This window comes from Eurypyga helias, unplaced genomic scaffold (assembly GCF_000690775.1).
Source record: "Eurypyga helias isolate BGI_N326 unplaced genomic scaffold, ASM69077v1 scaffold3288, whole genome shotgun sequence".
Classification (NCBI taxonomy): domain Eukaryota; kingdom Metazoa; phylum Chordata; class Aves; order Eurypygiformes; family Eurypygidae; genus Eurypyga; species Eurypyga helias.
This window is the reverse complement of record NW_010264774.1, coordinates 1-12,760: the sequence shown is the minus strand read 5'-3', so window position 1 is coordinate 12,760 and position 12,760 is coordinate 1. Positions and strand designations below refer to the sequence as shown.

The 12,760-nt window shown below is 33.5% G+C and overlaps 1 protein-coding gene across 1 annotated transcript in view; it reads right to left on the bottom strand.

Annotated features, from left to right (window-relative positions):
- Positions 1-12,307, bottom strand: part of LOC104513203 (CUB and sushi domain-containing protein 3-like) — a gene marked incomplete at both ends in the record, with an annotated part of 44,462 nt that extends 32,155 nt beyond the window's left edge. Inside the window, 5 exons of the mRNA XM_010156480.1 lie at positions 2,849-2,962; positions 4,136-4,216; positions 6,798-6,943; positions 7,895-8,072; positions 12,119-12,307. Of these exons, the coding sequence (XP_010154782.1) occupies positions 2,849-2,962; positions 4,136-4,216; positions 6,798-6,943; positions 7,895-8,072; positions 12,119-12,307 (708 nt within the window). The remainder of the gene's footprint in view (positions 1-2,848; positions 2,963-4,135; positions 4,217-6,797; positions 6,944-7,894; positions 8,073-12,118) is intronic.
- Positions 12,308-12,760: the final 453 nt, after the last annotated feature.

The window sequence follows — 12,760 nt, the reverse complement described above, 5'->3', positions numbered from 1 at the left end:
TCTCTCAGCCTGTCCCCATAGCAGAGGTGCTCCAGCCCTCTGAGAATCTTCATGGCCTCCTCTGGACTTGCTCCAACTGGTCTATACCCTTCTGATGTTGAGGGCTCCACAGGTGTTCCTCAGGTGTTCCCGAACCTGATCCTCGCTGACTATGTGTGGCTCTCCATTCTCCCAGACCCTGCTCTTGCCTTCTGTGACTTTGGGGGTGTGACTGGTGCCCTTGACAGTGAAAACCAATGCAAAAAAAGCATTGAATACCTCGGCCTTCTCCATACGTGGGAAACCAGCTCTCCAATAATAATACTACTACCAATAATAATTATAATATGTATTGAAAAGGGAAAAAGAAAAGAAAAAAACAACAATGGAAAAAAATTATACACCACGCACCACCTGCTGACCAACACTCGGCCAATCACCAAACATTAGTCATACCTTGCAACCAAAATCCCCCAAATTATATATTAAGCATAATACTTTATAGAATGAAATGTCGTTTTGGTCAGTTCGGGTCAGCTGTCCTGTCTGTGTGCCTTCCCAGCTTCTGCTCTACAAGAAGCTGTGAACGTAGGTACAATACAGGAAGCTGAAAAGGTCTTTAGTTTAATACAAACATTGCTTGGCAACAGCTAAAAACATAAGTGTGTTGTCAACATTCTTCTAATCAAAAATCCAAATTATAGCCTCATACTAGCCACTATGAAAAAACATAACACTCTCTCACGTAAAATCAGTATACATACAAAAATCATAACCCCCATAAATATTAGACTTATAATTTTGCTGCCTCTATGTTCCACAAAGCGCTCTATTGACGTAGGTGTCAATACTGAAATTTAGCTTGAATTTTGCTATCTTCGAACTTTCACACTATACGAAAAAATAACAGATAAATTTATGATGCCTATTCTAGTCAAGGTGGCCAGTCTGAATGGTCGTTTAACATGTTTTCCTAACTCCTTTCATTATTTTTCTTTAATTTTCTGAGCCCGATTATGTTAATTTAATTCTTCTTTAGACTGAAACAATGAGAACATTAATTTAATATTTAGTATTTGATCCAATATTTAGCATTTATATGTGACAGAAAATATTAACATTGGTAACTGAAGTCAACATTCCTGAGTTTTTGTCTTTGGTCTTGCAGTGAATATAATTATGCCTTCAGCAACAGTGCTGAGAGAATGCCTCAGGATCAGCACATATGTCGCTGTTTTTTCAATCTATTACTATATCATTTTAACATTTAAAGCAGTGCCTGGAGGTTACTATGGTTTTCAATCCATTAAATGCTATGAGCCTCATAATTAAGGATTTTCATTTGAATTTTGATGTTGGAAAGTATTCCTAGACACAACTGTACCTAAATAAATGCATGGATTTTCAGAAATTATCAGTGTTAGATTTCTTACAAAACTTACAATTCAAGATCACTTTGCATTTCTAAGAACTAAACTTACTGTTACAAATTATTTTGACTTATCCATAGTTTTGTGCATAAAACCACAGTTTATTTAGCAGTAGTAGTTGACCCTTCCAGTTTTTCAGCAATGCAGGAAAAGGGTATTTTCATACGACAGTAATTTTTCAGCTCTCAGAGGAAAACTGAGTTGAACACTTTAGTTATAATTAAGTCCTAAAGGTTAGTATGTTGGTTTTTAAATTCGTAAGAAGTGTGCACCAGTATGAAACTCTAAAAATTACTAAGAAACAATCAAATATTATAAGCTTTACATGTAATAGTAGATTTATTCATACTTAATTAAATATTTCCAATTAAATCTTTAATCATCAGTGTATTATAAATATGATGTTTTAAAAAATTGGGGGGAGAAAAGATCTAAATAAACCAACATCTGATGGCATAAATTTTGGCAGCATTTGACATTATTTTTCATTTCATACAAATTTAAATCAACTACATTTATCATAACTGAATGGTAAAGTATTTTAATCTTGCTGTAGATGTCACAATACTAAGCTCAGGAGTAGATGGTTCATGAGGGAATACTACAACTAGTCAGATCCAAAAATGTTTACATAGATTATACTTTTATGAAGGTGTATGTTTGTTGTTTTGATGTGAGCGCTTTTTTTTTTTCATCATACATGTTTATAACTGTACATCCTTATCTTTCTGAAAATAAATGGAATAATTAGTAAGAAAACATAAACACATGCTTATCACTGGAACTTCAAAGAGATTCCAATTTAAAAAACAAATCATGTGCAAGATTCATCTACATTATCTTCCTAATCAGACTGATATGAATGAAAATTTTCACATTTTCCTTAAAAATTATGGAATTACGACTTTAATAATGAGGTAGCATTATATCTCTGTATTCACAGTTTCCATGAAAAGCAGGAAAAACTGAACATGCACAGGCACCCACATACAGAAAACCTATTCTTTGGAAACACTGAATAAAAATGGAAACACTTAAAGTTGTACTGAAAAATGGTATTGTTATCTTGTTCACCCAAATCCATGTTCGTTTAATTTAGTATTTTTTAAAATTTCCATATAAATGTTTATACTTATATGTTCTAGATAAAATGAAATAATCTCATTACTTTGATGCCCTCAAAAAAAAAGTAAAATTATGCTCATAAAATAGAGCAGCAGTCCATTAAAACCATCAAATTCATTAAAATATTACTAATTATTTTGCATTAACATGTGACACATATTTACCATAATAAATGATGATAATATTGGGAGTAGCATCAAAAAATCTGAAATATTTAAGTGTGCCATATTATGTCAACAGGTAGTGGTAGGAAGGTATTTAAGGAATCACCATTCAGCTGGTCTAGCAGGAGGAAAAGAGAAAGGAGAAAAAACCTTGACAAGTTGGTGGTGCTCCATCCATCTGAAGCCTTTCACCTAGTCGACATGTCAGAATCTCATTACCAACCAATGTAAAGCCTGGTTGACACTGATATCTTATTATGTCTCCTGTTCGGAAAAGCAAAACAAGACAAAACACAGAAAAACAAAAGAAACATTAAAGAGCAATTACCTGGGACTTTTAGCTTTGAAAACATATTGATTAATGAAATTTCTTGCGAACATATATATAATGGGCTAAATGACCTCTGGCATAAACAACTTTGATTAGTCAAAAAAATGTGGTAGATGAGTATTGTCTTGCATACTATGCTGCATCTATCATTGTTTTCCAACACATGATTTGTTGGATAGTTTGCTAATTTGTCTGGGTTTGACTGATGTTGTGTGAACCATGTGTCCACAAAGCTTTAGGCAATATAATTTATTGGATAGCCATTATGGAACCAAATAAAGACGTAAGATTAAGTCAGTAACTCTTACAATTCGAAGGGAAAGAAATTAAGTAGGAACTGGATTTAGTAGATGATATCTAATTTTGGCATGGTGAGAATAAGAAATTGTCATATTTTAATTAAGAAATTAAAGATTCATATAGTTTTAGGTAACAGGAAAAATAAAAATCTGCAGACTGCAGCAGTTCTTTGTGCTCTATATTACAGAGCAGAAAAGAAAACGTTTTAAAAAAAGTATTTTCTATTTGTTACCAATATAATTAATTAAACATTGTGGGTTTGGGGTTTTTTTTTTCCTTTGCCATAATATGTGTTGAAGTAGCTCGTCAGACATCTGATATCTGATCATACTGATCATATAAGTCATATTTTACTGAATACTAGGTAAGTAATATTATTAACATGTCTTAGATGATCAGAATGTAATCACTTTCTCAGATCATCTAACTTTTACAAATTTGATTTTAGCTTTCAAGTCAGAGCACCTTAATTCTGGTACATTGTATACCATTGTCTAGATGTGCTCTTTTTTTATTGTTTCAGAATAAGAAAATGTTTTATAATAAACAATAAGGAAAATGTATTTTAAGATGAAGTTAATTAGAAAGAAGTTACTCTGTTATTTATATGTGATCTCTGATACATATACGGGATTCAGCAAGTATAGGAAAGAGTAATGACTTCTAAAAACTGTATTTTCAAATAAAAACCTAACATATTAAAGGCATGATCTGCATCCTGAAAAGCAAAAAATTTCTGTAATTTCTGTTCATAGCAATCCTTTTTTTTTAAAAATGAATGTTGCTCTTATTTTTTCTTATATTACCTATTTCAAATTCATCATCCTCCGTTAGCATTTCAGCATTTGGTATATTTGTTGGAGGCTGGCAGACCCGGAGCTGATAGGCTATAAACAGAAAGGAAGCACAGTTGACATCCCCATACTTAGACAGTTACTATAGTCATGGAAACATAACTGAGTTAATACCCACATTAACAGGATAAAAAGAAATATTTATTCATTTCTTTTGAAGCTTCCAAGAGGATCAAAAGAAAGGAAACATGGGTTTCAGAAGTAATGAAAAATTGTAAATTTAATGTGTGTTCTTAATTAGTTACTATTTTCAGCAGCATAGAAGTGCTTGCCAATTTTCTTACTTTAGTGATCTCATCTGAAAAAAAAAATATTTTTTGTATTGTGCAACTGCCATTTTGGTTTGGTTTTTTTTTTTTTACAACACATTTTTTCCTAGTGAACTCTTCCACGTTTGAAACTGTAATTAAGACAAGTTTTATAATCCAAAAAATTCTACCCAGAGCAGCATAACTGATAGATAGAAGCATTTAGGATGTGAAATTTTCCAGTAAAAGAACAGTTGTGGAGCACATCTAACCTCCAGGTAAGGTCAGAGAATAATTCTGCTTTCCAACTTCTCATTTGAAGTCTCACATGAAATAATTTTCTGACTTTTATTACATGTATGTAGCAGCCAGGCAAAATAATTAGGTTAAAAAAATTATTAAAAAGACAAGTAGTAAGAGTATGCAGAAGCTATATAACTTTTTTTTTTTTCCTAGGACAACCCATGAGCATAGACACAGAAAAATTCCCTTCAATCTGAATGCAGTCAGGACAAAAATCCAGCCAAAGCGATCACACTGCAATATTTATACTGACAGTGTAGTCTTCTGCATTGTAAGTCATATACTGAGGTTAATCAATGAGTAAAGTATGTTTGTTTTTCACTGACAATTTTTCATATAGCATTGTTTTATAGCATCTCTTGTTAGCAAGGAAACATCATCTATATATGGCAGATGATGATTCAAGTTGTTATACATGTCTTTGTGACTTTGTGAGCCTGGATTATTCAGTAATTTAATTGGTCAAACCTTTTTCATTCACAAAATTTATTTTTTATCCAGGTAAGACCTTTTGTTGCTACTGTGTCACCCATATTTGACATTGTTGTATTCCATTCAATTTTGCCCATCATATAATGAAGAGCCAATTAAATCGGTGAGTCAGAAAGCCAACATCCTGCCTTAGGATAAAGTAATTTAAAATAAAACACACCAAGCAATCATGGAACAGCTGTGCTATTTGCATTTAAAAAAAATAATAATAAAAAGTCACAAACATAATTAAAAAGTGGATTCAATAAACAATTCTCATATGTTTCTCATTTAGGGGTGTCATTCATTGCAATGTCTAAATTATTATTTTAAATATTTTTGACTTCTCTCACTGCCTTGCCTTTATTGCTATAAATTTTATGTAGCTGATATGAACGATCACAGACTCAAGGATACTGAAAGATTTATTTATCTTTATAAGATCAATCAAAGAAATGTTAACTTTCTACATGAATAATCTTTTGTGCTGGTCAGTCTGTATCTTTACTATACATTAGGTTCCACATTTCTGGAAAGAAAATCTCCACAGTAACAAAAGAAAGAAGTACAAGGAGATCAAGTCCTTTGGAGACATTTTATTACTAAATATGAGCATTTTTATTTGTTTGGTCATATACTGATTTATTCATATCTACCTATCAATATACATATACCAATATACATATCAATTCATACATTGATGAACACAAAGGGTTGGTTTGTCCTTCACAAACTGCTACATGTAATTTACATCCCCAGATACGGAATGAAAGTTCTGACCTGTCTCTGCCTAATCCTATTCAAGTATATACTCTGTAATCAATTCAAATGCTGTTGCTGTTCTTCTCTTTGTGGGATTTAGGTCTTTTTTCATTTGCCTTTTTCATTTTTTTGTTTGTTTTTGATTAGATTAAAGTTCCTTTAGTCCCCTCAGTTCTGTCTATCTGTATTCACCTTGGTATTTATTAAGCCAAAAAGTAAGCCTTCTAGTCCCAACATCTGACCAGGGTCCTGAAAACAGACTGTAGTCTGTTCATGTTTCCTGGAATGGTCAATCTAACAGGCATTCACAGAGCACCTAAAAACACTCTTGTTTCTGAGCCTATTTCCTTGCAATGATAGGAATGCAAGAGACAATTGGCCACAGAAGATATGAATGACTACAAAAAAAGGTAGAAGTTGATGCATCAATACTCATGCATTTTCATTCAGTGACTATTTAATTCAAGGGCAGCTTAATGTTAACTACACAGTATAGTTCATTATCATTGGCATCTCTAGAACATTTTCTTCGAAATATTAAAGTATCTATGAGAAATTTAATGACTGCCACAAACGTAGAGTTTATAAAGGAATTTTAGAAGCATTGTAAGCAGTGAGAAGATGAGCTTGACTACTGGTAAATTTATTATCTGATTAAGAAAACTGTTTTAATAATTCACTTTAGCAGTTCATATTACCCTAGTGGTGGTCAGTCATATTAATAACAGACACTCTTCTTAGAAAAAGTAGTGAAAATAATCTTCCTTCACGAGTTTTCTTCCTGTAGTAATCAGTAAAGACAGTGAAAAAGTGCAAGTTGTTATACTTACCATGGTAACTAAGTACAAAGAAGCCACTGGTAGTAAAATCACTGTGGAACTTGATCAGAATCTGATTGGAAGTGCTATAGACTGATTCTAATGCAGTGTTGCCACTAAATTGTCCAATTTGAGGAGAGGTTTGGTCTGGTCCATCCCTAAGAAAACAAATAATTTAATTTCTCCAATAGTATGAGTCATCTAGAATTAGATAAAACAGACATTAAGGGCTGAAAGTCTGTATGTTCATAACAGTATAGCAGGTAGTAGCTTAGAGGACCAACAACAGAAACATAAAATTAAGAATTAGTATTCCAAATTGCCTCTCATAATTTTGCACTACTCAAACTACAAGATTACTCTTTCAATTGATGGCTTTTCAATCTAAGATTCAATAACCAGTGAATTAATGTTTTAGGCAAGTTTCCAAAAGGTTTTAGCCCTTCTGAAATGAGCAGAAGACTCACTGGTAACAGTTTCAACATTACTACAGGAGTTGTTACACTTGGCTACAGCATCTTGCCTTTACCAACTTTGCAACTGAGAAAAATGAGGGCTTCGTTATCTGAAAAAATTCATTATAAACATGGATTTATGTACATGGAGAATGTAATTTGTTTACATCTATCATCAGCTCAACTCTTTTTGTCATAGCCAAACAGAAATTTAGTCTCTCCTTTTGTGTATTCTCAACAGTTTAAAATAAACTAACTTGGAAGAAATTAAGAAAGTATGGATTTAGTTTCTTGCATTAACACCCTAAGACATTGTAATACACACAGCTGAAATGGCTTATTATCACTCTTAAGTATTCTCTTGGTTGTTGATAAATTGTCATAGCATACTTCTGAATGCTTTTCTTCTTCAAGAAACTGAGGCACACTATTATTGCTTTTGAATTCTTAAAACAAGGACTATGAAACCTCATGTTCAGTGATAACTAGAGAGAATGGTACATTGGAAAACATGGATTAGTGCAAATTGCTCGTTTCCCCTGGACAGAACACCGATGTCAAGAGAGAAATCCCAAATATATACTTGTTAATTCCAACTTTTTTTTTGTGTAGGGTCACATAAAGATTAAATAAATGCAAAAAGTGTTTTCTTACCAGACAGTTATGAAATCATATATTGGCTCTGTTTGGAGAACTGTGAAATTTATGTAGATTCCATTTCCAGGTGGTACTCTAACAAGCCAGAAGCAGTCTTGAAAGTTTGGATACTCATCAGGATATCCTGGAGAGTATATGGTGCCATTCATTGCAGTTATGTTTCCTCCACAAAGAGCTATTAAAAAGACATTTGTTTTTAAAAAAAAATATTAGATACTTCTTGCATTCTTCTTAGACCATGTGAAAGTTATACTTTTAAACACATCTGGTACACTATAATTAAGTTATGAAAAACCATTGCTGTGCATAGAGAATAGATTTCACTGAGATATTTGAAAAGAGCCAGAAGACTGTTCTGACATTATTGCTCAAATCTAAAAGACAAAAAAAATTTGATGTCATAAATACTATCAGAACAAGAACTAACATAATATTTAGACATTAGGTTAATTTATTCCCTGTACAATTTAAAACCACTTCTGTGAAAATGCCAGCTATAAAACAGCAGAGAAACACATTAATTGCTTTCATTTCTTGTTGTAAGATTTAGCCAACCAAAATAATCAGGTGAGAGAAGATATATTCTAAGTTGATGGAGGATGGACGGGGGAAAATTTGAGGGGAATGTGAAAATGAAAATACCGTGTGCAACAGTATGAATATCAATTCTGCATTTCCTGAGATAAATTCTCATAGATAAATTAAGAGTTCTTTCTGCAATTCTTAATGAAGTGCACTAATTTTAGACATCAAACAGTACCAGGCTGGCCATATAGCTTTTGGACTCTCATAACTATGCTTTTCAGGAAAACTATTATTTCAAATTATATTATTTTCTCCACAGAAGTTTCAGATACATGCTGAATATGACACCACCTTGTTAATAAAGAAGTTATGTTATAGAAGCGTGGTTCTGCAAGAGTCAGCAAAACCTAAAATCATATAATTTGCTTTATTTTGCACACATTCCTCCCCACTCCACCCCAAACAGGCATTGAATAGCAATTCTCCAATCCCGATTCTCTAAAATATACTTCTAACTAGAGAACTGGTTGTTGGAAATACAGGTTTGACATTGTGCTGGATGTGGTTGGGGAAGTTAATTCTCTTCACAACAGCTAATATGAGGCGATGTTTTGGATTTGAGCTGAGAAAAATGTCAACACACCGATGTTTTCAGTTGTTGCCAAGCAATGTTTATATTAATTTAAGGACTTTTTCAGTTTCTCCCATTGCACCTGTGTTCCCTACAAGAAGGTGGGAGGGGACACAGCCAGGACAGCTGACCCAAACTGACCAAAAGTACATTTAATTCTATAAAATATCTTGCTTAATATATAATTGGGGGGAGTTGCCCAGGTGGGTGCTGGAGTACTGGGTGTTCAGAGCACTCTGACTGTCACAGGCTCTCTCTCTGGATCTTGCTCTTTCAGTATGGCGACTGTTTGGACATCAGTCGGTGGGTGGTGATCAGCTGTATCATTTGGATTTTTTTCTACTTGCTGTTTTCCTTTCATTACTTAATATTATAATTATTATTGGTAGTGTTTTAATTATAATAGTTATTATTTTCATTACATAGTAGTAGTATTAGTATTAGTAGCATCATTATTATATTTTATTTAATTTATTTTTTATTATTAAAATGTTCTTATAAGAACCCAAGAGTTCTCTTATCTTCTTCCTCTGATTCTCTACCCCATTTCCACTGTGGAAGGGGGAGGTGAGCTAGAGGCTGTGTGGTGTTTGATTGCTGCCTGAGCTAAATCATGACAGATATATAAGAATTATGCATTGTTTTTATTTAGGTAAAGCATGTGTTAAAGTTTATATATATACTTGGGTGCTGAACTTTAGGGTAAGGAGACTTTCATAGTCACACCACATCCATTCAGACTCAACAGCTGGTATACCAATCTTCTTCAGCTTTTAGCTTTACAGTCTCAAGGGTTTTGGAGAAGTGCAGACAGAACTGATTTTGCATCAGGGTCTTAAGGGAGTGAAGACATGGGCTGATGACCGTCATAAGATTTCTTGGAAAAGGAGGGGAAACAGATTCCAAAAAGCTTGAAGTGAAGGAAATTAATTAAGAAGGGTCACAGAGTGTTAAATGGTGCTGAGCACAGATCAGAGGGATTTTACGTGTGTGAGGAGGCAAGAAGAGAACAAAAAAGAAAACATGTAGTGATATTTGATTTAGAATATCTACTTCAAGTTCAACACATTAAACAAGCCTTAGTATATGTTGCCTTACAATAAAGAAATGAATGTAAAAAATGTGAATTTCTGGCACTAATTATACACACAAAAAAGGCCACTTCATTTTAATGCTTTTGAAAAAAAGACCTTTATCACAAATCAAACCAAATACAACTAGAAGATATCTAATTATCTTTTTTCTTCAAAGATAAAGAAAAAAAACCCCAAACTCCAAAACTTCAGTAGCATATAAAAATATCCAAAAAACTTTTATTAAAAATACAAAATAAAAACATAGAAAACCCTATGTAATTTAAGAAATTTCTCTGGGAGCTGAGTAATGTTGGCAGTCTGTAATCATGCAGCACAGTACACATTAAATCTGCATTATCAATTAGGATGATTTTTTATCTGCATCTGTTCATATCACTTTAAATAGAAGCAAAGAAATTCCAGCTGATATTCAGGAACTTCATCAAAAGTGATACTCAGAATAGAAACATGGTTTAGGAACCTCAGAATTTAATAAATAAGTTCCTGGTTGCAGTAAGGTAATGTAAAGAAACAGAATCACTCCATTCAGTATTTTTCTTGATTCTGAGGCACAGTAGGTACAGCTAGAACTAAACGACAGGGAAAAGCTAAGCTGTTTAGCAGTTAAAACATGAACTATTACTGTTCCTTCAGGATCCAAAAAATCAGGACCGCAACTGATTTGATGATGCAATGGATTTGCTTCTTCCCCTTTCAAAAGACAGGCAGTATAGGTGTCATTCTCTCTTCTTACATGAAAAGGCTTCTTCTGAATTCAGTATCAGATAATTCTTAATTCAGCTAACACGCCCCTCAGAAATGCCTGTGGCTTACTGATTCCAGAAAGAATTTTCAGTAACGAGCCTTCTATTTTAAGTACCTTCATTTAGGTACATGATTCAGTATACAATGCAAAAATCCAGAAAAGCAGTAGACTTTTTTTTTCTTTCATTTAGGCATTCCTTTTCAACTTGCTCAGTATGGAGGATCCCATTCTTAATGCTGAGCTTTTACCACACAACACAGATGAAAGTTAGGCCTTTAACTGAGGTCCTGAATAACCTTTCTGAAACTGTGGAGGGTCTTTATGGCATATGAAAGAGGGCATTCAATACCTTGTCCATATTTTTCCAAGAATCTAACACTGATGTCTGAATGTTGCCACAATTGTGACACACCTGGGTCTTCAGAATAAAGTAATTATTTTGTATGGAAGAAAATGCAGTCCTCCATTCCACAAACAGATTCTGTGTTGCACAGGTATTTCTCAAAGAGATTTCTGTGTTACCAAAACACCCAACCTTGTCTGTTTCCGAGTCTCATGACACTAGATGACTGACCTTCTTTGACCTTCTTAGGTGCAGGTTCCTTTCAGCACAGCTGGGGATGAGATAAATAACTCTACAGAATTATCATATACACTAATTCTGTCTCCTTAGAAGTTGAGCTATGTGCAAGCCACAGTTCCTTGAATCTGCTCAACTGTTGCAAGCACATCCGTATTAAAAAAATTGTAAAAAGTTAAATTTAAATATAATTAAAAAAAAATCCCATTCACAAATATTTTATGTACAAAGGACTTCACACAGCACTGACTGGATGTCATCTGCATTTTGTGCCACCTTTGACAGACATACACAGAAGTGTCCAGAGTTGCTAAATTCTATTTTTGAATCCTATTTTTTCTTGATTCATTGAGAAGTTTTTACTCTGTATCACCACCTAGATTAGAAAGCAGCATGGGTCTCCACATTACAGATTTTAAGCCTAACCTTCCAAAAATAAACAATTATCTCAGATAAAATTTCAGAGTTTTCATATTCCATGAAACATTTCAGCTTACCTGCAAAAAATTTCATGTGCAAAATTGAATACTTCCTCTGCAAAGACAACTATATAAAAATACAGGTCTCTTGAAATTGAAAAACTGAAATTATTTCAGGCAACGGTAAAAAGGAAGACAGAAATAATGAAGAACCCAGAACATACCTTCACATCTGGGGAGAGGATGATTCCAGTTACGGCTGATTCCATGAAGACAAGTCAGAGCTGAATTTCCAATTAATGTGTAGCCAGGAAAACACTCAAATGAAATAGTTTGTCCCACAGTGAAGTCATTCCCAACAACAAAACCATTACGAAATGGTCGAGGGTCAGGACAGCTTTGTAGCTGATACGCTGAAATAAATAAATAAATAATAATAATGGAGAAAACCAAGTAAAATCCAAATTCTTATAACTTAAAAAAATACAGCTTTTTATTAGAATAAAACTAAAAAGCTACAGACATCCCACATGTCTAAGGTTCTGTCATGGTGATAATAGAAAACATTGGTCCTATACCAGCAGAAGCACAGTGAAACATTCCCACAGCAATTCTGGACGTATGCATAAGAATTAATTTCCAATTCCAAACCTAATATGGAAAACATAATGCTACAACCATACTTAAAATGACGTAATGTTCTTTACACTTTGATAATGTGTAAACAAAATGTGCACTAGAAAAAAGAGAGTAGGGAGGGATTTATACTGTGTTTTCTCCACTTAGTTCTTTAAAAAGATAGGCCACTGTTTATTTAAGACTATGAATTGCTTCCAAGGGCACCCTGTGCTGGGTTCAGCCAGGAA